General features: G+C 42.5%; 1 protein-coding gene across 1 annotated transcript; it reads left to right on the forward strand.

Annotated features, from left to right (window-relative positions):
- Positions 1-14,995: 14,995 nt before the first annotated feature.
- On the forward strand, positions 14,996-21,683 carry LOC306926427 (myelin-oligodendrocyte glycoprotein-like). Its single transcript, XM_079505701.1, has 5 exons — positions 14,996-15,136; positions 17,454-17,780; positions 19,326-19,360; positions 19,865-19,913; positions 21,575-21,683. The coding sequence occupies exons 1-5, from the start codon at positions 15,067-15,069 to the stop codon at positions 21,655-21,657; spliced, it is 564 nt and encodes a 187-aa protein (XP_079361827.1). The 5' UTR covers positions 14,996-15,066; the 3' UTR covers positions 21,658-21,683.
- The last annotated feature ends 3,485 nt before the right edge of the window (positions 21,684-25,168 follow it).

Below are 25,168 nucleotides of genomic sequence, written 5' to 3' on the forward strand. Positions count from 1 at the left end.
TAACAAGGAAACCATAGCAAACTTGTTACTTTTTTTTCTATAATTTTTTATCCCACGATTTTGTAACCCATTTTTCACCCCTGTGTCAATTTTCCTTGCCCTTTCGCCAACCCCGCCTCGGGTATGGGCACTGATGACGCGGAGGAGGAAACACGGAAAAACTTGTTACTTGTTAAATTTCCAGATAAACTTGTTACTTTTATCTGGAAATTTCATTGAGGTCAGAAATCCTTTACAAGAGGAGTTAATACAATTTTCAATCAATTCAGATTTGATACGAAATTAAAATGTTTAAGTTATGTGATGGGCTATATTGCCACATTTAATGCAGGAGAGTGGTGTGCCTGGGAAGATAACATTAGGCTTGCCTTACATTTAAGAAATTGTCTGGATTGTGCCCACATACAGTAGCTGTCCAAACTTCAGTGATGGAGCATACTTGTGCCCAGCTTAATGTATGGGCTGCAGACCAGGGTACGGAAGGTGACTATTGCAAGTAACAACGCAGTGCAGAAATAGTTCCCACCCACCCCCAACAACCACTTAAGTCTTAAACTTGATTAAGGATATGTTCAGAGCCTAATTGAAAACTTCACTTTTTCACACAATACTGGTCTTATCTTTAACTTTGTGATTTTCAATATTTTTGTTCTTGTTTTCTATAGGCCAAAGTCCATACTTAAACTTATGACATGTCTATTCATTCTTACAACTGAATTCATACTGTATAGCCTAAGTAGTAAACTGTTATGCCAACAGCAGAGTATATAAATGAACAATTAAAATAAACTTGATTGTTAAATGTGTGATAGTTCAGAATACTTGGAAGTTGGATCACATCTAAATATTAATATATATGGAGTTGTAATGAATAAAGTTGTAACGTGCTGATGTAGGCCTAAATGTATTTAAATATACATTGCAGTGATCTTTATGTTAACAAATATTAGAATACATTAAAGTAGTCCATGGGGAATGAATGTGTTAAAGATGTTGGCGGTTTTGGTTTAATGTTTACATACCATTTGTAATTTGTCTCTAGTTTTGGCTCACTCAGCATATATGAAACATTTGTGGTTTACATTAAACTCAATGTATATATATTGTTCATATAAATGTGTGTACAGACTTTGTTAATTCATTGATTTATATTTGTAATTCATACCAATTCCGAGAGTGTCTACAGGAGAGTTGTATTGGAGCCAATAAATGCCTGAAACCAATCAATCAGCACTTGCTGGTGGGTTGCTTTAACCTTTTAAGTAAATAGGAATACTAGGCTACTACAATAAATGAAACAAAGTCAACTCATGTATATACAGGGGTGTAGTGGGGGGACGACGCAGGGAAGCGCCACCCCCCCACTTCTCACGTCTAAAAATGTTTTTTAGGGAAAAAAATTTTTTTGACTTGTCATTTACTTTTATGGATATGATTAAGCATTGTAAAGCTTGTTTATAAATAGGCCATACACGTCTGCATGTTTTAATAGTATGTCTGCGTCTGCGCGCATTGAGCATGTGCGCAATGCGCACAGACGCAATGGACACACACACACACACATTGATTGATTGATTGAAATATTTATTAACAGTTTGCAGAATTACAGTACATTTCAAGCATAAACTCGATACAAAGACTTACAAGAGGGTCCACCTTGTTCAATTAATCAAAACATTTAGAGACGTACAAATAGACACTTCTATATAGTCAAAGAACAGAACGGGAATTCATCATATTAAAGGGAGGTAAAAAGGGAAAAGAAACATACAGTGAGGGGAAAAAGGGGTGGGCGGTGGGGGGGATTCAGATTTTATGGAGGCCAGTTTCGAATTGCAGCCGTCCATAGGTCCCCTTTGAGAGCGGTTTTGAAGGAGTCAAGGGATTTGCATGTCTTAATGACTGTTGGTAGGGCGTTCCACATTTTGGGGGCATAGGAGCGAAAATAATTTAGTCCCTTGTTTGTGCCGAATCTGGGTTGTACATGGTTCGTTGCACTTCCTCTGGTGTTGTGGGTGTGGACATTAAGGAAGTATCTAGACAGGTACATGGGTATCTTGGTGGTGTATCGAATCTTGTGGACCAGACCCATTGCAAGATGCTGTACTCTGTCGTCGACCCTAAGCCATTCCAGCCTGTCAAAGTGGGAAGGGGTTCGGGGGGTGAGGCCAAGTAGGAGCCTGACCAGTTTGTTTTGGGATGTCTGGAGCCTAGTTTTAAGGGCCTTTGAGGTGCTGTGGTACCAGGAGGTGCATGCATAGTCAAAGAAACCTTGTACGAGGGCTCCTGTTAAGGTCTTCAAGGTGTTTTCTTTTACCAGTGAGGAGATCCTGTAAAGGAATCTTGTAATTTGGTTGACTTTTTTGATTACGTTGGTGGCCATTTTATCACCGGAAAGATTAGCCTCCAGGATAGAACCTAGGTAGGTAATTTCATCTTTACGTGTGATAACATTGTCACCCACTCTAACCAAGAAGCCATTTGCCTTGCGGAGATTACTATTAGATCCAAATTGGATTCAGTTTTTCCCAGGTGTAAAGAGCCAGGTGCAGATTCTACCGAGTTCAGAGCTGAGGGCCTTTTCAACCTGCAGTTTATTCCTGTCCGAGACTAGCAGTGCCGAGTCATCTGCGAACAGGAACAAGTTGCAGTCACAAGCTGATGTCATGTCGTTTAACAGTAAAGGCCCTATATGCTTCCTTGTGGAACGCCGTTCAGTTGTTACGATAACTAGTTTAAAATCGTCTTTACAAACACCTAGGTTTCAAGCGCGCTCCGGTGCGGTATTTCCGAACGCGACCTCTATCTCAATGGGATAGTTCCAATGTTTGGAACTATAGCCCATAGGCACCCGCTTTGCGGCGAGATCAAAGCGTGTCGCCACTCTCTTACTATTCCACTCGGCGCCCCATATAAGACACGCATTTGCGTGCACGTGCGCTATGCGCGCAGACATACTATTAAAACATGCAGACGTGTTTGGCCTATTTATAAAAAAGGTTTACAATGCTTAATCATATCCATAAAAGTAAATGACAAGTCAAAAAACATATTTTTGCCCTAAAAAACATTTTTAGACGTGAGGTAATATCATGATTCATATAGCCAGATTACAATCGCGTAGCCTGGTACCCATGCAGGTACCCCAAAGGACCCCTGGGGGACCCTGGTAGGGCATGAACCCTGAACCCATTGTTCACCAGTGTTTAAGTTCACATAAGGTAGAGCCTATAGATCCCATCGCCCGGGGGTTAGAGGCAACCGCAACTCATACAAAAGAAGACGTCTGAGCTCTGACGTCTGAACCGAGGCTGTGGCTGCGGCCAGCGATTTGATGTAAGCTCCTATGTGTAAGATGACCATCTCTGAGTTTATTTTATTTTATACATTACATAGAATAGATGCTTTCTCACTCTCAGGCCGGGGGACCATTGAAGGGGCACCCGGCCGCCACCCAGTGGGGCGGCTTGCTAGTTCCCTAACTGAACTTCGACCAATGGGTGCCTGCCTGACAAGCACCAAGCCAATCACAGTGCACGGCCGTCCCTCTGAGCTATAGGATATAGACTTCTACCTTTACACGATCGTTGCTCCCGTCTTTGATTTCTTCCTTCCCGTTCTAGCTGACTCCCGGAGAAGCACGTTGTACGTGTCTTGCAAGAATCACAAATCATCTCTACAGATCTCAAAAGGCACAGGAGACAATGTAAGTGGCATTCATTTCTAACTGTTTCTTTGTTAAATGAATTGTCTTTTACGTTGAATTTCTCAGTTCTCACAAATCCCCGGTGTTATCGTATGCTTGTTCGTGCGTTCCGTGAACGCGTAATTACGCACAGAACAGAATCTATCTACTCGTGTTTAAGCAAGAGCAACACCAGATTCACACAGAGCATCAAGTGCGTCAAACTAGCCTTGCTTGGATCAAAACTACAATCTGACTTTGACTTTCCTATATTATCTACGATATAAAAATGTGAAAATCGATCAAATCTAATGATAGTCTTTCTAGATCCAAGACCAAGGATAAGCTCTGCTCTGCTCTTTTGCTTAAATCATAACCAACCACCGAGTCCATGAGGTAAGGAGAGAGCAGCAAGCATTCCAGAATTTCCAGTCAGTACAACATAAAGTCGATATTTATCCTCTGAGACCTATGGATTTATGGAGTCGTGCTCCGGACCGAAAGTGAGAGCGGAGCCCCTGAGCGAAGTTTGGACGTGAGAGTTTGAAGTGAAAATAAGACACAACTAGTATATTTTCTTTTCAACGCCGGTGGATGTTGGGGTTGGACTTTTCCTCAAGACGGACTGATCGAGACCAAAAGGAATACGTTTCTTAAACTGATCCGTGTCGTTTCGTGGGAGCTAGGGGGAAATCCATTTTAAACTACAAGGTATGTTTCGGTGTGTATGTTTATGTGTCCCTTAATCGCATATGACAGTCTTCTCTGGGAAATAATTAGCCCTGGTCCAGTGCTTACAGCGATTGATTGATTGAAAATTGTATTAACAGATTTCCTCACTCCCGTGCGAGGCTTTACAATTCCCAACAAATAAACAAAACGACGTAACTACTCACCGACACAAAGCCTGCTAGACCTTGGTAAAAGTTAGCCCCATATGTGCCCCAGAGCCGTGTGTGTAAGAGAGAGAGTGGACGCTGTCATTCCCTCCCCAGAGCCTTAGAAAAGAGCCGTGTGTGTAAGAGAGAGAGTGGACGCTGTCATTCCCTCCCCAGAGCCTTAGAAAAGACATATGCCCTCTCGGTCCGTGTATTTTACGGCCATTTCAATTCTAATTTCGTATCTGCAGATACGTATTCAGAATACGGTTTGGTGTTCTGAATACTGTTTGTCAAATATGGAAATGGTAAATTAAAACATAGAATACGGTTCGTTTTCTGAATACTGTTTAGAAATGGTTTATTAAAAACTTAGAAATAGGTATTTAAAACGAAAATATAACCCGATTCTATATTTTCGTTGGTGTCGTTGGAAACAGAATTAAGAATTCAAAACAAGACGCACTGCAACCTGTACTGTGTTCTGTGGTTCATTTCTCCGCTCCGTCCCTCCCTCTCCCTGAAAAGGGGGCGGAGGCGTGGCCACGGCCGTCTTGAGTGACAGGCAGGCTGTGCTGCTGTTACTGCAAGAAGACACAGGCAGCGCTGTTGACGATCGCACCAGGCGATATTATATTTAATTTATCCTTTATTATATTTATTTAAACATATTGGCGTGCTTTTAGATCACATTTTAACGCACTGCTGTTATTATATGCCTTTAAGTATTCAATAGTAGACAGGGAAAACAGCTATAACAACCTGATTACCGGGTGTGCCAAACCTTTCTCAGTTGTTTCTAATAGTAGAATCTAATTCTGCCTTGTACATTTTTGTATCGCGCATAGTTAATGAGATCATTTGCATATTAGATACATTAGCTGAAACAAAGATATAATAAGTACATGAATGTATAATATGGAAATAAGTTGACATAGTAAATGGTGCATTTATATAGCGCCTTTATCCAAGGCCCTTTACATAGACTGTGCATTACATGTGCATTACATTCACCCATTCACACACACATTCATACACTGATGGCAGCGGAAACCATGCAAGGCACCAACCAGCACATCGGGAGCAATTAGGGGTTCAGTGTCTTGCTCAAGGACACTTCGACAGTAACTCTGGGGGAGCCCGGGTTCGAGCTGGCAACCTTGCGGTTGCCATCCAGGCACTCTACCCCTGAGCCACCGCCGCCCCGTAGTAATATCTTTAGGGCACAAAATATTCACATTTTATCAAATATAATATGTGAAATGAGGTTTGAAGGTGAGATTAGAAGATCAATTATGCAAACGAGGTCATTCTTTAAATGTATTGTTAATGTATGAATTATTCTTTAGATAATATCTGCTTTGAACACATCAAAGCAGATATATGCCTAAATATGGTTCTGTGCAATACTTTGTGCAATATTAACTTGCATGTGTATCATTTTATAACACATTTTCATATTTGTTTAATTGAAAAGCTAAACTGATAGGAGAAAAAACACAACATGGTACCAATTTATTGTGAGCTAATAATCACGGTGTGCTAGCTTAGAAGCTTGACCTGTGTATTTAAGGTAAACTAATTTTGCAGTGTAAGAAAATCTAGCATGTTTATTGTGATTAATCAGTATATATGATGCATATGTAACAACATGCACAGTCAGACTTAAAGATTCAGACTCAAAGCGATCATATTTATGCAATTGTTGAGAGGGGGACACTGGCTGGGGGTCACTGGGGGGACACTGGCTGGGGGACACTGAGGGGACATCTGTCTGTCTGTCTCTCTTGTCTGCAAGCCTGTGTAACTTCTAGTCTGCCTAACTTCTGGAGGGACACTGGGGGGGGGGGGGGGGGACACTGGCTGGGGGGACACTGGCCCGACACTGGAGGACACTGGGGGACACTGGCTGGGGGGTCACTGGCTGGGGGGGGGGGGGGCACTGGGGGGGTCACTGGCTGGGGGGGACACTGGCTGGGGAGTCACTGGGGGGACACTGGCTGTGGAGTCACTGGGGGGACACTGGCTGGAGAGTCACTGGGGGGACACTGGCTGGGGGACACTGCCTGGGGAGTCACTGGGGGGACACTGGCTGGGGAGTCACTGGGGGGACACTGGCTGGAGAGTCACTGGGGGGACACTGGCTGGAGAGTCACTGGGGGGACACTGGCTGGGGGACACTGCCTGGGGAGTCACTGGGGGGACACTGGCTGTGGAGTCACTGGGGGGACACTGGCTGGGGGACCCTGGGGGGATCACTGGCTGGGGGACACTGGCTGGGGGGGTCACTGGGGAGTCACTGGCTGGGGGGTCACTGGGGGACACTGGCTGGGGAGTCACTGGGGGACACTGGCTGGGGAGTCACTGGGGGGACACTGGCTGGGGAGTCACTGGCTGGGGGACCCTGGGGGGATCACTGGCTGGGGGGGTCACTGGGGAGTCACTGGCTGGGGGGTCACTGGGGGACACTGGCTGGGGAGTCACTGGGGGACACTGGCTGGGGAGTCACTGGGGGGACACTGGCTGGGGAGTCACTGGGGGACACTGGCGGGGGGGTCACTGGGGTGACTCCCCAGCAAGTGACCCCCCAACCAGTGTCCCCCCCAGCCAGTGTTCCCCCAGTGACTCCCCAGCCAGTGTCCCAGTGACCTCCAGTGTCAGGCCAGTGTCCCCCCCAGTGTCCCTCCAGAAGTTAGGCAGGCTAGAAGTTACGCAGGCTTGCAGGCTTGCAGGCAGGCAGGCAGGCAGGCAGGCAGGCAGACAGACCCTCAGTGTCCCCCAGCCAGTGTCCCCCCAGTGTCCCCCAGCCAGTGACCCCCAGCCAGTGTCCCCCTCTCAACAATTGCATAAATATGATCGCTTTGAGTCTGAATCTTTAAGGCTGACTGTGCATGTTGTTACATATGCATCATATATACTGATTAATCACAATAAACATGCTAGATTTTCTTACACTGCAAAATTAGTTTACCTTAAATACACAGGTCAAGCTTCTAAGCTAGCACACCGTGATTATTAGCTCACAAAAAATTGGTACCATGTTGTGTTTTTTCTCCAATCAGTTTAGCTTTTCAATTAAACAAATGTGAAAATGTGTTTATAAAATGATACACATGCAAGTTAATATTGCACAAAGTATTGCACAGAACCATATTTAGGCAAATATCTGCTTTGATGTGTTGTTCATCTACAGAATAATTCATACATTAATAATACATTTAAAGAATGACCTCGTTTGCATAATTGATCTTCTAATCTCACCTTAAAACCTCATTTCACATAAATATTAAATATGCATTATATTTGATCAAATTAACTATGCACGATACAAAAATGTACAAGGCAGAATTAGATTATACGTCAAAAATCATATTAGAAACAACTGAGAAAAGTTTGGCACACCCGGTAATCAGGTTGTTATAGCTTTTGCCCTAGAGATAGAGATAGAGATAGATAGATAGATGGATGGATGGATGGCTGGATGGATGGATGGCTGGATGGCTGGATGGATGGATGGATGGATGGATAGATAGATAGATAGATAGATAGATAGATAGATAGATAGATAGATAGATTAGTCATGAACAGTTTTAACATGGTATAGTTGTATAGCCTATATGTTTTAGGAGTGCATATACATGCAGATGTCTGTGACAGCCTGTCAGCTGGTCAGTCAATTTGCTCCCAATGCTCCGCTTGTCTACGACAGAAAAACAGGTGTAGTGGACAAAGCCTACACCTGACCTGATATTAAAACATTTTCATTCATGCTGGAATGATAAATGCCGAAAGGTTTAGTGATTCCGTCGTATGCCAAATGTGCCGAATGCCGAGCCAGCGCAAGTGAGGACTTGGGAGATCTCACAGTCACAGATACCTGTATTAACCCAGCCAGCCCACCACCACCATCACTCCCCGAACCCACCTCACCCCTGCAGCCCACTTTGACAGGCTGGAATGGCTTAGGGTTGACGACAGAGTATGGCTACAGCATCTTGCAATGGGTCTGGTCCACACGATTCGATCCCCCACCCATGCAGTCACCCACCCCTTTTTCCCCTCACTGTATATTTTTTCACTGTGATTTCCCCCCCCCCCCCCCCCCCCCCCCCCCCCTTTTGATGATTTCCTGTTTTTGGCTATATAGAAGTGTATAGGCTATTTGTACAAAATGTTATGATGAATTGAACATGCAAGATTCTGAAACAATTGAATATGTTTGTTGTGAACTGAAAGCGTACCACTGTGTTTATTAGCAAACTGTAAAAGTACCAAAACAAGGTAGGGAGTGCAGGGGGTTATAACTGCCGTTATAAGAACTATTCGTGCCTGGGAGGGAATAGGGGAAATTGTCTTATACATCTTTGCAGTTGTTCATAATGGCTTGGTTTCAGCCGTCACATATTAAATGTGACATGTACAACGCTAAGACCGAAATTACACAAGGTTCAGCTGCTTACATTAATAAATTCCGTGCCGACGACCCGACATGAGCATACGCTAAATTGTCTGTCTGTCTGTCTGTCTGTCTGTCTGTCTGTCTGTCTGTCTGTCTGTCTGTCTGTCTGTCTGTCTGTCTGTCTATATATCCCTCCATGACTCCATCTCTCCATCTACCCAACAAATCACTTTCCATTGGGGTCCAACTTTGTAGTTGTTATATCATAGCCTACTGCAAACAGTGACTAATAAGACCCAGTTTATGTGTACAGTACAGTACAGTACAGTACAGTACAGTACAGTACAGTACAGTACAGTACAGTACAGTACAGTACAGTACAGTTACAGTATTGCCAGGTGTTGTTATTTCCGAGGCTTTACCTTACCTCTATTCATTACTACTTCAATGACTTCCATAGCTTGGTTGGCATGATGAGAATTGGCCCAAAGGCTATAGTGACCCACCTCTATAAACATTCAATTGGATTACAAACAATGACGATGATGAGGCACTTATAGTCTTATCAGAGCCGGATTTTCCTTGCTGAGGGCCCCCCTTGGGGCGCGTGGCGGTGCCTGGGCTAATTGGGCTATTTTGTTTTCATTTTGGGGTACCCAGGCCCCTAAAAAGAGAGGCAGGCAGGCAGGCAGGCAGAAGCTCTCAATGGTTTAACCATAATACTTATAGTCTTATGTTATTGAATCCATCTCTCTCTCTCTCCATCCATTCATCCATATCTTTCTATCTATACAAATACGCGTTATGCCTATACCTTAGCATAATTAGAAAGGCTGTTTTTATTCTATCTATCAATGTTTTTGTTGAGTGGTGTAAACCACTCCTACAACTGGCTTTGTTAGTTTACGTGTCTGTCCGTTTACGTGTCTGTCCGTACCAAAAAAAATGAGCATGGTTGCTATGGTCACCCAGTTCACACGGGTGTGATTTCATTACGTCAGACATTACATCAGACCACAGCTGATCAGTCTATATAAGACCTTACACCACTCAGTTCACACGGGTGTGATTTTTTATTATCGATCTACCTATCTATTGAATACTTTATTGATAGGTTCAATTCAATATGAGGATGTTTAATCAGTGCGGTGGGGTTCAATCATCCAGAAGATAAATGGGGTCGTCATCCCTATGTTCCCCAGGTTCTATGTCCCCCAGGTTCATATAATAACAGCAGTGCGTTAAAGTGTGATCTAAAAGCACGCTAATATATTTAAATTGTTGTTTAAATAAATATAATAAAGGATAAATTAAATATAATATCGCCTGGTGCGATCGTCAACAGCGCTGCCTGTGTCTGCTTGCAGTAACAGCAGCACAGCCTGCCTGTCACTCAAGACGGCCGTGGCCACGCCTCCGCCCCCTTTTCAGGGAGAGGGAGGGACGGAGCGGAGAAATGAACCACAGAACACAGTACAGGTTGCAGTGCGTCTTGTTTTGAATTCTTAATTCTGTTTCCAACGACACCAACGAAAATATAGAATCGGGTTATATTTTCATTTTAAATACCTATTTCTAAGTTTTTAATGAACCATTTCAGAACAGTATTCAGAAAACGAACCGTATTCTAGGTTTGAATTTACCATTTCTATATTTGACAAACAGTATTCAGAACACCAAACCGTATTCTGAATACGTATCTGCAGATACGAAATTAGAATTGAAATGGCCGTAAAATACACGGACCCCTCTCCCTACGCTCATTCTGTAGCTCCGAGATGAGGTCACACACAGGGCCCCTCCCACCCCGTTCAGAAACGGTGCATGTTTCCACAATTCCACGATTCTTAACCTTTTCTAAACGCCACTTCACGCGTGAAGTGGCGTGAAGGGTTTACACTAATTCAACGTCAACAACGCCAAAGAAAATCCAACTTTAAACGGTTACGAGTTATTTGTCAGGCATGCCCAAATATGGAGTCTATGCAGATGTCGGAACTCCATTGTGATGTCAGAACAGGCCAGCTCCATATATGGAGATCTAGGTGTGATGGCTAATTTGTGCCCTGTCCAGAGCCTGGGCAGGGGCTTTTTGTGGTGGTTCTGGACAACGGTGTGTCCCACCGACTCAACTCCCTGTGGTGGTGTGGAACGCGTGTGTCAAACTTGCAGTAGGCGGGGCAAACTGTTCTCGAGTTACGTGGATCACAGATGTACAGTATGTACAGTACACACGACCCTCGTACAGAGACTTGGTGCATTTATAGATGGATGGGTGTACAGAGAATGGGACGTTCAATTCTGATGCACTGAGATTGTTTAAATAAAGGCTTATTAAGAGCTTATGCTAACAACATGCTAGCTAATGTCACTCATTATCAATTATCAACAACATCGTGGTAGCTGTGCGTAGTTACTGTGAGCTTTAACTATACAAATATAAACCATTGTATTATATTATTGAATGAATACATACTGAATATCCCCTGTCACTGCTGCATCTGTCACATGTATTTGCAGTAAAATCCTAGTAAGTCTTATTTGTTGCACTGAGACTTGTGGAAGAAAGTTTTGTACTGCACTGCATATCGTTGGAATGAATACACTTGATTTGCCTGCAGTAAATATTTATCTATCTTCTCTAGATTGAGATACGAGGTAGATATGATTAACTCCATGCAGGAGAAAACCTATTTTTTTAATTCGCAATGAAGTTTGCTTGAGACGAAGTTTGTTAAAGATAACATTAGAGGACAATATGCTTCAGCCAATGCCAGCAACATCATCTTCAGGCATTTTGGTTTGCTGTGGAGATTTGGGCCAAATGGAGATGAGGGGAGAGGAAAGGAGATAAGAGGAGACGAGGAAAGAAGGAAGGATGATGTACAGATGTAGGAAGAAATGGAGAGAGGCTGGGAGATTGGGGAGAGCACTCAGAGCAGATATGAGAAAAGACATAGGAGAGGAGAGAATGTTGATGTTAATTGTTTAATTTAATTTGTTGAATTATATTAGTAAATAATTCCAATTTTGTCAATGTTTGTATTCTTGTAATTCTCTAAAGACAATTTTGTATATTTACAGTAGTGTTCAATCCATTGTGGCCACAAATCCATGTTACCCCAGTAACGGTAATACCGTCCAAGCGGCAGTGGATATTGGATAATAAAATCACACCTGTGTGAAGTGAGGGGCGCTCTTATCATCGTACATCATTATGACGTAAATTAGACACTATGGGGCTCCAATTTTGTCGCCGCCTTTACCCGCGACGAGGCCCGCAATTCAGCCGCTGCCCGAAAATTACGAATATAGGAGCTTCCTCTGTCCCTTAACGGTATTTTGGTCCAGTGTCACCCGCTATCGTTTTTACCGACACCGGTATTTGCGCCTAGAGGTGTGGTCATGGGCGTGCTGGCACGCTTCCCCTAAATTGCTATTTTGGTCACACACAATTGGGAAAGTGATAGTGGAGTTTCAAAGCACCCCTAATGCCAAATTAGTTTGGTAAAGAGCGGCGCGCACGGGGCACCGCGCGCCTGCATGGAGATGTCCGCTAGAGTCTAGCAGACTAGACAGTACAGGCTGCGTCATCTCTCCTTATTCTCCTATGCATCTCTTTGTAATTTTCCTACAATCAGCAGAAGCGAGTGCCTGACACTTCAGTTCCTTGTGTCCATTGTGTTTATATAATTGTATAGTCAAAGAAGTTATTTGTGCCAGGCATTCGGCGTGCGCGATTCCATTTGCTTCAGTTCATCAGCAGCGAAGTTGTGACTCAATGAAAAGACGAATGTTCTGTGGGGTGGGAGAAAAAAGAACGGCACGAGGGGGTGGGGGTGGGGGGGGGTGGTGGGGAGGAGGGGTGGTGTGGGGGGGGAGGGGTGGGGTGCAGCACAAGTGAGACTTCAAGGCAGCAACGGGCTATATAGACCATAAGGCAATGAAGCAATATAGCACTAACGAGCAAGGGATCAATTCAAGGGATCTCTTAAAGGTGGACTGGTGATTCGTTAAATTATTGTAACGCCCAAACCACACCTATGCATAATATAACGGGTAACGGAGGTGTTTTAGGGATTTAGACAGGTAACCAAAATACCAACTTTAGTGGGGGAACACCCCTTCCCCACTGCTAAATCCCAAAACAGTGTATTTAGAAAGATCAGACGAAAATGGAGCCCTGTGTCTATTTGCTCAGACTATGATGTAAAATTGTCCATTGTCAATGGTTTGTGCACACACCCCACCTCAAAAGCTGGATATAGGAGCCCCTCAATAATAATGTAATATGAAATATTGGCCTGTATATACAGTCATTTTTTAATTGACTAATTCTAAACAAATGGCTTCTAATACAGTTGATGCTGAGATGGTTTGGACATGTCCAGAGGATTGGATTGTATATCGGTAGAATGATGCCTAGAGGAAGACCGATACGTTTTTCAATAAAGTTCTTCCTACTCCTTTTTCGAACATAAACATAAGTTAAGGATTATGAATTATGAATGTTATTTTTGGACGCTTCTTTTTTGTTTTTAATATTTACTTTGTCTTTTCTTGTTTATATTTTAACACGTTCGGAATAAATAAATAAATTAAATGAAAAATGAATGAATGAAGACCAAAGAAGATTTATGGATGTAGTAAAAGAGGACATGAGGGTTAGTTGGTGTGAGAAGAGGAGGCAGATTGTGATGGGGTGAGATGGAGGCAGATGAGTCGCTGTAGCGACACCTGAAGGGAACGGCTGAAAGTCTTTGTGTCGGGCGAACGCCCTTAGGAGTCATAATAACAATATGTCATGGCTGTCAATGTCACTGCTTTTATGAAACGGTTATAGCAAAATAAGGCAACATTAAAAACGTACATAGCATATCCCCATTAAAACAAAATTGGCAACGCAACAAGCTGGCTGCAAGCCGTAGCGAACCACCCCATAACCACACCATGAACCACCATGAACCACACCATAAACACCATGAACGACCATGAACCACACCATGAACACCATGAACCACACCATGAACACCATGAACCACCCCATAACCACACCATGAACCACCATGAACCACCCCATAACCACACCATGAACACCATGAACCACCCCATAACCACACCATGAACCACCATGAACCACACCATGAACACCATGAACCACCCCATAACCACACCATGAACCACCCCATAACCACACCATGAACCACCCCATAACCACACCATGAACCACCCCATAACCACACCATGAACCACCATGAACCACCCCATAACCACACCATGAACCCATATCATCCCTATTTTGGGAATGTCATAATAGGCTAACATTTGTGACAATAGATGAACATTGACTGAAAACAGAATATCTACAAGCTCCCAAGTGTTACAGAGCGATGTGACAGTTGCCACACACACTGTGAGCGTGTAGATTGGCTATTTTTGACGAAGTGTTTACAATTTAGGCATTTAGCAGATGCTCTTAATCCAGAGCGACTTACATTAGGCAAGAACAAAAGTATGGGAATACATCACATATATAAAATGCATTTATCAAGAAACATGCGTAAGCTAAGAACGTAACTAGAACATATCTATATAATGACACTATATTAACTATACATATATACTATACTATGCTATACATATGTTCTATGATATGATGTGCTATGACTACATACAATGCAATTATTGTGCTGTCTACATGACATGCTATAAGTCTGTTTCAAATGCTATCTAAGTCTAAAAAGTGCTGTCTAAGGGGGTAGGATAAGTGCTATGGGCCATGATGGAGTCTGAAAAGGTGGGTCTTCAGACTACGGCGGAAGGTTGGGAGTGATGCTGCAGTTCTGATTGCAACGGGGAGTGCATTCCACAGTTTTGGGGCCAGAAGGGAGAAGAGTTTGGGACGTGTGTTTTGGGTGGATGGGCAAGTAATAGACCCCTGGGGGACCCCGGTCAACAAAGTATGTTGTTCATTTGCTTTTATATACATTAGCCAATTATCTTCATCCCTTTTGTCTCCCAATTTAGTTGCCATACCAATTCATTCCAACCACTGATTGCCACCTGCCACTGCTGTTGTACCCCTGGTGAAGCGTGGATGGAAGATGGCGTACCCACTTAGAACCTACCCTACTCTGCGCTTTGCAGTTGTGTTTCTGCTCTGCTGCACTGGAGGTAAACGTCACTACACTGTCACTGTATACCGGTGTTGCCATGTCTATTATATTGTTTTGGGCTTGTTACTAAAGTGTAGTTGCTGATTTTGGCTTACGTCCTAATGTTGTTTTTGCATGTTGAGGACCCGATTACTAAGGTATATGTCATGTTGTGTCGGGGACCCTCCATACAATGTTTCTAAACATATTCAAAATATATCTTTAGAACTGCTATTTCCAAATAACTGATCTAAAACTTACACTATTCACTTCTTTTGCGCTTGTTCTCATAGACCTGACCGCTTGTTTCTCTTGCAAAATCTGGCAACACTTCTGACTGCTGGTTATCTGCATTACTTACAACTGCAGTAGCCTCGGAAACCCAGGCGTGTTCGTTAAAAAAAAAAAAAAAAAGCCATACCATATACCCAGGGGATGTGGCATAGCAGTGGTACTGTGTGAGTGAACCAAGGCTCTCCAACGTTGAGGCGCTCGGCCCTAGTGGTAAGAGGAGGGACTGCAGGCGGACCCGTGGATTCATGACAGGGAAACCCTGTGCAGCTGGGCTTTAACAGGCGCTCGGTTGCACTTCCGCATTTGCCAACCAAAACGCCACTGAGCAACTCTATCCTTCTTTATACTCTATGGAGTGAACCTTGCATTTTCCTGTGCAGAAGGCGAGTCGCTCCAAATGACGTCAGTGTTTTCCGCTATATTGGATGAGGGGGAGGGGAGGCGGGCACATAGGTTGGTGAACCAATACGGAGCCGGCATCGATCGGTTTCCAGCACTACAGTAATTTCCGGACTATAAGCCGCACCTGAATATACGCCGCACCAGCTAAATTTAGGGAAAAAAACAGATGTGTACATATACAAGCCGCACTGGACTATAAGCCAGGCATAGAGGCCATAGCCGACCATAGAGATAGATTTAGAAGGTCCCCTAGTGGCCGTTAGCTGTAAAAATCCATAGATTAGCCGCACCGTTGTATAGGCCGCAGGGTTCAAAGCATGGGACAAAAGTAGAGGCTTCTAGTCCGGAAATTGCGGTAGTTTGAATCCGCCCCATTAGTCCATGACAATCTTGGGTACTTTGAGGCTACGCCTGCAGTAGCCTGCTGCTAGGGCGGAAGAGAACAGTTATTGAATGAAGCAGCACACAGAGAAAAAAATCTGGAGAAGGGCCAAGAAATAGTTCAATAGGCACAGACAGAGATAGACAGATAGACATAGACTAGACTGTCCAAGAATCTCTAGTTACTAGAGATTCTTGGATTGTCAGATGGCTCTCGAGTCATGCATGAGACAGGCGTGCGCACGCACACACGCATGTGCATTTATAAATGAATTAATAATTTACTGATTTCTGATTGGAGATGCCTTTAAAAGTTGTTCATGGTCATCAACATGCAAGCCTTTGCTTTGTGTGTGTGCTTTTGTGTCCAATTAACACACCTAGCATCTGTCTACGTAAATAAATATCATATTTACTACTACTACGTAATTTGTCACAAAATGCTATAATAACTATAACGGCAGACAAGAGGAATGAAACACTGGAGCCTCTCCAAGGCCTTTTAATTTAAATAGTCATCCTCTGAGATGCTCCAGTGTTTCATACATCTTGTCTGATTATGTGTCCCGCTTCTGTGATGTTTGAACCACTTTAGTACTCCCTTTCTTCGTAACTAAATGACACTCACTGTAGCTCGAAGTGGGCAAAGCCTTTGACAAAATCTGCTACACTCCAACTTGTGGGTAACATTGCATGTATTTGTCTAATATCGCCCCCATGTGTCCAAAAGATGTAACATCTAGTCTCCCACAATGGACTGTTTATTTTACTCTTTAGCTATAAGATCTATAGATTTTGCAGATACACGCATGTCACATACAGACGGGACTGATTGCAATACTGCTAACACCATCTTTAAAGCATGTTGTGAAGTGGGCAGTGAATTATTTTAGTTGAATTATTTATTGTTGTTCGCCCAGGATGGGCAACACACAAATATTAAGTATGTGTCTCAGCGTTTTCTACAGAAATCCGACAATAAATAATTGTCCAATACTGCAATTGTCTTCATTCAAATATTCTCACCTAAACCGTCTGTTTTTACACCATTACATGCATAAAAAGTTACTTTTTGATACTGAACATTTTGATTTGAATAGTGTAAATAGTTAAATAAATGCAGACCTCCCAGACCCATATATGAACCTGTTTTTAAACTTCAGTTATTACTTGTTGGTAGCAGAAGCAGAATTGTTTTCACTTGTCCACACATACAGTACTATGACAAAACACATGTTTTGTTTTGTCTGTCTTATCAGGAAACGGTCTGGTAGTGAAAACGTCTGTTGGAGAGGATGTTGTTCTACAGTGCGAGGCTGGTAAAAACACCGATGCTACGGACCTGTCGTTGCACTGGTCCAGAACGGATTCACCACCTAATGAGTACGTGCATTTCCGGAGGTATGGGAAGGATGACATGAAAGGTCAGACTCCTACCTACAAGGGAAGAACTTCCATCTTCAAGGATGAATTGAAGAATGGCAACGTGTCCCTCAAACTCTCCAGCGTGAAGCAGTCTGATGCAGGAACCTACAAATGCTTCCTTCCAGATCTCTCCCAGGGCGAGGAATTAATTCTCATTGTTGGTAAGGCAATACATGTTTGTTTTGAGAAATTATCGAGAAAGAATGTTCATCTATGAAATTGTACGTATTGTAGCATGTGGCAGCAGCTAGACATTGAATCAAGAGATCAGATATACTCTTTGTTAGCCCAACTGGTCCAGGTTTATCCCTTGCCAGGAACTTTGGAATGAATTATTATGTGAGCCAGACCTAATTCCCAACATCAGTGTCTGACCTCATGAATGATCTAGTGATGAAATGGAAGCAATCACAGGCATTGCTATGGAGTTGGTCCTCCCTTTGCTACCATAACATCCTCCACTATTATTTGAGGGCTTTATGGTAGTTTGAACGTTGCTGCTGCATTCAGCCACCAGGGCATTAGGGCTGTCTGACCCCTGCCATGTACTATACTGAGTAGAGGTTCCCATATTCTATCCCGATTGGCTAAGATTGCCTTCCAAACATTTGGTCCATTTTGAGCAAAATGCCTCAAATCCTTAACACAGCGTGTGATTTCCATGAAATTATGCACACACATTCCCACCAGGCAGATGACGAAATGCAACTTAAATGTTTATAGCTATAACTGCACCAATCTGTCTACAACTTTGTATGCACACTACTACACATTACGAATACACTATTACGTGTTATATATTTATTTTTATTGCCCTCGTATACAACCACCAGACATCAGATTATTGCACAAAAACTTATTTTTACTCCTACACATTTTGTCCAAACATCACAAACGCTATTATCCTGGTGGAGACCTGTGGCCCGAGGGGCACTTCTTCTAGTTTTGCTTTTGTTTCTCTTTTTTAACCATTCTGGGCAGGCACCCCTTTTGGTGTTTTACCCCCTCAGGCCGGGAACCCATTTTGGGGTTCTGTACAGTATGTACAGTATTCAAAAATGTAATTTTTGTTGATGCTGCTATATAAATATTTGAAGTTTTTCAGAAAACTTAGGTCAGGATTTAGAGGCGTTTTTAGAATCGGCCTCAGGCCTAAATGGGTTAACTAATTTAAATATTAACAAGGTGGTCAATTGGGCATAATAAGCTTCGGCCTCCGCCCATACCTTTTCAATTGGGCATAATTAGCTTCGGCCTCCGCCCATACCTTTTCAATTGGGCATAATTAGCTTCGGCCTCCGCCCATACCTTTTCAATTGGGCATAATTAGCTTCGGCCTCCGCCCATACCTTTTCAATTGGGCATAATTAGCTTCGGCCTCCGCCCATACCTTTTCAATTGGGCATAATTAGCTTCGGTCTCCGCCCATACCTTTTCAATTGGGCATAATAAGCTTCGGCCTCCGCCCATACCTTTTGGTCAACCGTATCAAATGTGAACCTTTATTCTGTATGTACAAATGCTGTGCTAAACCATGACCGAGATAAATAAAACTAACTTACCAACAAGTCTCCAAGTAGGCCTATCCTACACCCTTTAAGTCGGTGGTTCTCAAACGTTTTTAAGTCCAAGGACCCCCAAAGTGAATTGTATATTCAACAACACAACTAAAAGAAAAAGAAAACTCTTCTTGTCTCTTCCCACAGGACGTGGCATCACAGGAAATGAATCAACTACTGAGGTGCGTTAATTTCATTTTTATTAGTGTGTGTTTTATGGTTAGGCTGCTCCCCAATAATGGACATTCCGTTTCTCCTTTCCACTTGCGGTGGAACGGAGAAAGGACCTCCTCCGTGATGTCCTGTATAGCTTTAGGAAGCTTGCACAAACTATTTCCACCCTCTCGTTTGTACCTGGTGTAAACCTGTTGTCCTGTGGTGACAGTGAAAATTCAACCTCATTCAGTATAACTGAAAAACGGGGGCAAATGTATCATTATTGTTTGCCACTTTACGCACATAATTTAGTTCAAAAACGTATTGTAGCATGTGACGGTTACTAGACGTTGAATCAAGAGAGCGGAGATACTCTTTGGTAACCAACTGGCCCGGGTTGATCCCATGCCAGGAACCTTGGAATGAATTGGAACGCTAAATGTGAGCCAGGCCTAATCCCCAACATCAGTGTCTGACCCCATGAATTCTCATTTCTGCCGTCTGTTTGTCTCTCTGCTGCTTCGTCACAGGCACCCAGTGACAGTCCTCCTCCTCAAGTCAGAGAGGCTGAAGTCACAAGTGAGTGAATAGATTAAACATATTGCACAATCTCTTTCTATTAGCTTTTATACTAAACTTACTAGGCATGTAACAATTCATTCAACTCTCTCACGATTCGAATCACAATACTAGGTTCACAATACGATTTTTCTTTTTGTGTCACGATTCAAATTGGATTGCCATTGCCATCGATTTACAATATTACATGCCTATAACTTACTGCATATGGAAACATGCTAAAGTATTACTTTGACTATTGCTACTACCAATAATACTACTAATACTCTGCCTAGTGCTTACACTATTACTACTAGTTGTGTGTGTGTGTGTGTGTGTGTGTGTGTGTGTGTGTGTGTGTGTGTGTGTGTGTGTGTGTGTGTGTGTGTGAATTTGCTGCTTCGTTGACCTCTGATCTTTCCTTCCTTTTGCTGCCCAACATGGGAGGAATTAAAGTAGGAGATAAAGCTGTAATGTTTCCCTCGTCTTCACCTTTCCTTTCTGCCTGATCTGCATAATGGAGCAGGTGCGCTGCCTTCCACTGATCACTTCTCTGGCCTTGCTGTGGGACAGTGGTTTTCAACCTTTTTCATATCAAGGTCCATTATTTATTCAGCATTTGAGCCACGTACGGAGATTTAGCCTCTCAGACCCAAAACGAAAGAATATGCTGATATCGTTGACACACAATTCCATACTGTTGGCAAACATTGACCAAAATATCAATTCTACCACATTCTCTAATTGTGTAGACTTCTTGTAAGTTAAGTAATGCAGATGTTTAACGTTAATGTACCTCTTGAGAGCGTAAAATGAAACCAAATGGACAACCGTACAGGTACATTTGGTTTCATTTTACACTTGAGGGTTAAAGATCTATGGGAGTTCCATTTGGTTACCAACTCTCCATCATTTAGCTGCATGGGGACCACCTGGAACGGCCTCAAGGACCACTGGTGGTCCCCGGACCACTGGTTGAACACCACTGCTGTGGGGTGCTTAGCTATAGTCAACACCAGTGGTGGACAGTAACAGAGTACATACTAAAGCACTGTATACTTAAATAGTTGTTTTGAGCATCTGTACTGTACTTAGCCTATTTTCACTACTGTTATAATTGTTTTATTCTGAAAAATCCTTGATTTCCTTTTCTAGAAGATGTAAATCGTGTACTTTTCAATACTTTTTTTTTTTTAAAGCCTACTCTAAATTTGAGTATCTATGACTGAAGTACTGGGAGTACTTTGTCCACCAATGGACAACACTGAACTTAAATCGAGCGTGTGATATTCTGTGTGTAATTGTGCATCATATAATTGAGTGGTAGACATCACGGATCTATAAAAGCTATTGATTATTGAGCTGTATAAATTAGGGATGCCAGAAAGTGACCATCAGCCAAATCGAATAATCGACAGCTCTGCCGATTAATAATCGATTAATTTTTTTAATCAATATCAGATACAACTTTTAAGATTTTATATTATGCACATGCCATGGTCACATAACCATTATATGTTGAGTGCATGCTTTGATGGTTACAGTTTTATAATCAGTTTTGATGAGTAAACCTTTGTGGAGATCTTCTCAGTTCTCATATGCTACAGTAGTTACTGCCATTCAGGATGGAAAATGATTCGCTTTTCTCTCTTCCCTTCTTCCCGCCTTTCGTTCTGTCTCAGACTCGGTTCCTCCAGCTGGACCGTTTCCCTGGTGGGGTGGTGTTATCATTGGCGTCGTCGTCGTCGTCATCATCCAGTCCTAAGAATGTTAGTCCTAAGAAAGTTCTGGGTACATTTAATGTGTACTCTGGTACGGTACGCATCAGTACGGTACTACGCATCGGGTGTGAAACTATATGTGAAATAATTTTTTTACCTAGTATGATATTCCTACTTGAATGTAGACATGAAGGAGACATATGAGATTCAATTTATTGTCAATGTACAAGTATTTTCGCTGTGATTTAAAGAAGGGATGGTGATATTAGTCTAGATTCTGTACATTTCGCATTCATTTTCAGCGCTGCAATTAAGCCAGAGTGCTCATTCTCCAACAAACTCATGGGGCAATGGATATTAGTATACTGTGTATAGAATAGATTGACCATGATTGCAATAGGCCTATCTCACAGCCCCCTTTCCACGCCCCCTTCCGGTAGCTAGTGGTGTCATTTAACATTAGCATTTACACATTTTTTTCTCTGGAGAATCTAAGTACATTTCCTAATGTAAAAATGTGACAGACCAATATTATTATGAAGCAAACAAGATGGTAAATCAGCTCGAACAGATAGAACAAACCTTACCTTGAGAAAACAAAAGTTGTAGACTTCTTAAATGACCTCTGTTAACATGTAGTGTCTATGGAGTGACGTCACGCTATCACCACTAGCTCCGAAAGGGGGCGGGGAAATTCTGTGAGATAGGCCTATTGTAAATTACGATAAATGTCGAGTAGCCAACTTGAACAGAACTGACAACTGTGCCAATTGTTTTTAATCATTCTAGGTATGGACAATAGATATTTCTCATCAGTTGACGCAAAATTGACCGGCTCATAGGTTGGTGAAACAATAGGATGTCGGTGTCAGTTTCCAGCACTACTTTGTGTATATATAGTAGTATGTGTGTGTGTGTGTGTGTATGTGTGTGTATATATATATATATATAGTAGTTTGTTTCCTGTATTCCCAGAAAAGCTAGTGTTTTTATTTACTTACACACACACACTCTCCGGCGTTTTTCCGAAAAACGCGTCCAGTGTGCAACCACCTCAACTCTTTGTTGAGCACAAGCGACCAACTGGATGTGCACATCCTGTACTTTTGAACTGTGTGCTGTGATGCCCAGCTGCTGCACAGTGTTTGTTCATCTCTACTGTGTTTTGCTATGATGTCCCACATTATGTGAATTCAGTACAACGCCAATGCTGTAAATCTAGTGTAGAAGGGCGGTGGCTGACCAAATACAGAGCCAAATCTCACGTCCACTTTACTAATAGGGTTTAAGGGGTTGAACAGTCAACTACTGTAAGTATTCTGATCCATTTTTGAGAGACAACTCAAAGGTACTCGGGTAACAATATAGACATACTGTACTGTGTAGACATAGGCGATTTTAGGCTTTTTTTTAAAACATCATGAATTAAAAACCAAATTTGGTGATTTCATGAAGAAATCAATGACAAATCTAAGAAATTCCATACATTAGAAAACAAATGTAGTGCAAATAGCCCATGTACAAGCTGTATACCAATGAACTTGCCTTTCCTCTCCTATTTAAGATTTATTTATTTGTTTACTTGCTTCCTGTTTTGTTGTGGTCCACAGATGCATAATATTCCCTTTTTTGTATTTATTTTTAAATGATCAAATTGCATCCAGAGTGTGACTCCAGAATGTTTCTCTCTGGTTAAATGGTAAATGGTGCATTTATATAGCGCCTTTATCCAAGGCGCTTTACATAGATTGTGCATTACATTCACCCATCCACCTGGTTGCTTCCTTGCCTCTGATCATTTAGTTCAATTAACTGTTACTCCCCTACCATTATTCATTTCAATGTGGGACCATGTCAGTGGCATCATGACTTCTGGACAAAAATGCATAAACATGAACTTACTGTATTTGTATCAAAGTAACTGTCACATTTTGGAGAAAAAAAACAAACGCACACAGAATAAAGTTTTAGTATTTCATTGAGGTCCTTTGAGTGATGTGTCATTACTCATTACCAACTGTTCGCTTGAGTGATTTTGTGTTCGCTGATGGTAGTCTCTCGTTTTTGTTTAGCCAATGTTTAGCCAATGGGTTCTCAGATTGGTCTGATGGTGGCTTTGATATCATCGGGGACAGTGGGGAGGAAGGATTTATTCAGCGGTGAAGATAAGGACTTAGTTCAATGTACAAGTGCTGTGGTTCAGAACAATAGCTTTTGCATTATTCATTTATTACACTACGTTGTATGTAAACTACATCACATAAATGGTGCATTTATATAGCGCCTTTATCCAAGGCACTTTACATAGATTGTGCATTGCATTCACCCATTCACACACACATTCACACACACATTCACACACACATTCACACACCGATGGCAGGGGAAACCATGCAAGGCACCAACCTGCACATTGGGCGGCTGTGGCTCAGGAGGTAGAGCAGGTCGTCCAATGATCCATGGGTCGGCGGTTCGAATCCCGGCTCCTCCTGGCTACATGTCGAAGTGTCCTTGGGCAAGACACTGAACCCCAAATTGCTCCCGATGTGTTGGTTGGTGCCTTGCATGGCTTCTGCCGCAATCGGTGTATTATGTGTGTGTGAATGTAATGCACAATCTCACAATGTAAAGCGCCTTGGATAAAGGCACTATATAAATGCACCATTTACCATTTACATCAGGAGCAACTAGAAAAAGTGCCCCTCGGGGCACAGGTCTCCACCAGGATATGATCGTTTGTGACGTAACAGTATACATAATGCTTATTAATGTTATAAAGATGAACAAATGTTGTGTTTTCAATAAAAGGCTGGCGTATACATTACATGACAGATCCGCCGTGATTACGTGACTATAAAGATCACTTGTGTTATTATCTGATTAACATCCATGATAACACTTAAAAGCACTAAAGACATGTTGGATGCACAGCAGTCACCATTCAAATGCTCTGTACATGATCCCAAGGCCCCATTTGAAAAGTGACACCAATTAAGAACAACTTAAAACAACTTGAAATCACAGGGAGCTCAGTGGCACCCTTGTTAAGACGACGGCCATGTGAGCCAGAGGTTGTGAGATGCAGGTCATTCCACTACAAAGCTCCATCTGACTGGAACAACCTTCCACTTTCACTCAGATCAACTACCTCTCTAGGCCGCTTCAGGACTTCCCTATATTCACATCTCCAAACAACCTGTTCATGCTTCTAATACTACTTACTCACATGTTTACTTCTTACTGGTTATAGTACTGTTTTTCTCTATTTCCATATATAAACGAGTTGGGGGTCAGGGGTGGGGTGGGAGAAGGGGAGCAAGCTAACTGTACCTGTATGTGTATGTCCTGTGTGTTTGTACTGTATGTCATGTTGTGTCTTTAGTACTGTGTACTTGCACTGCTGTATTGTTTGTATTTTGTATGTATAGGACCCCCTCGAAAACGAGATGCGACATCTCAAGGGGCCATCCTCTCAATAAAGTTCAAAGTTCAAATCCAGCTGAGTTCCTCCTACTTTCACTCTGCAGCACGTTTTGGAGAATAACATCCAGAAGA

Source organism: Electrona antarctica (assembly GCF_951216825.1).
Source record: "Electrona antarctica genome assembly, chromosome: 7".
Classification (NCBI taxonomy): Eukaryota; Metazoa; Chordata; class Actinopteri; order Myctophiformes; family Myctophidae; genus Electrona; species Electrona antarctica.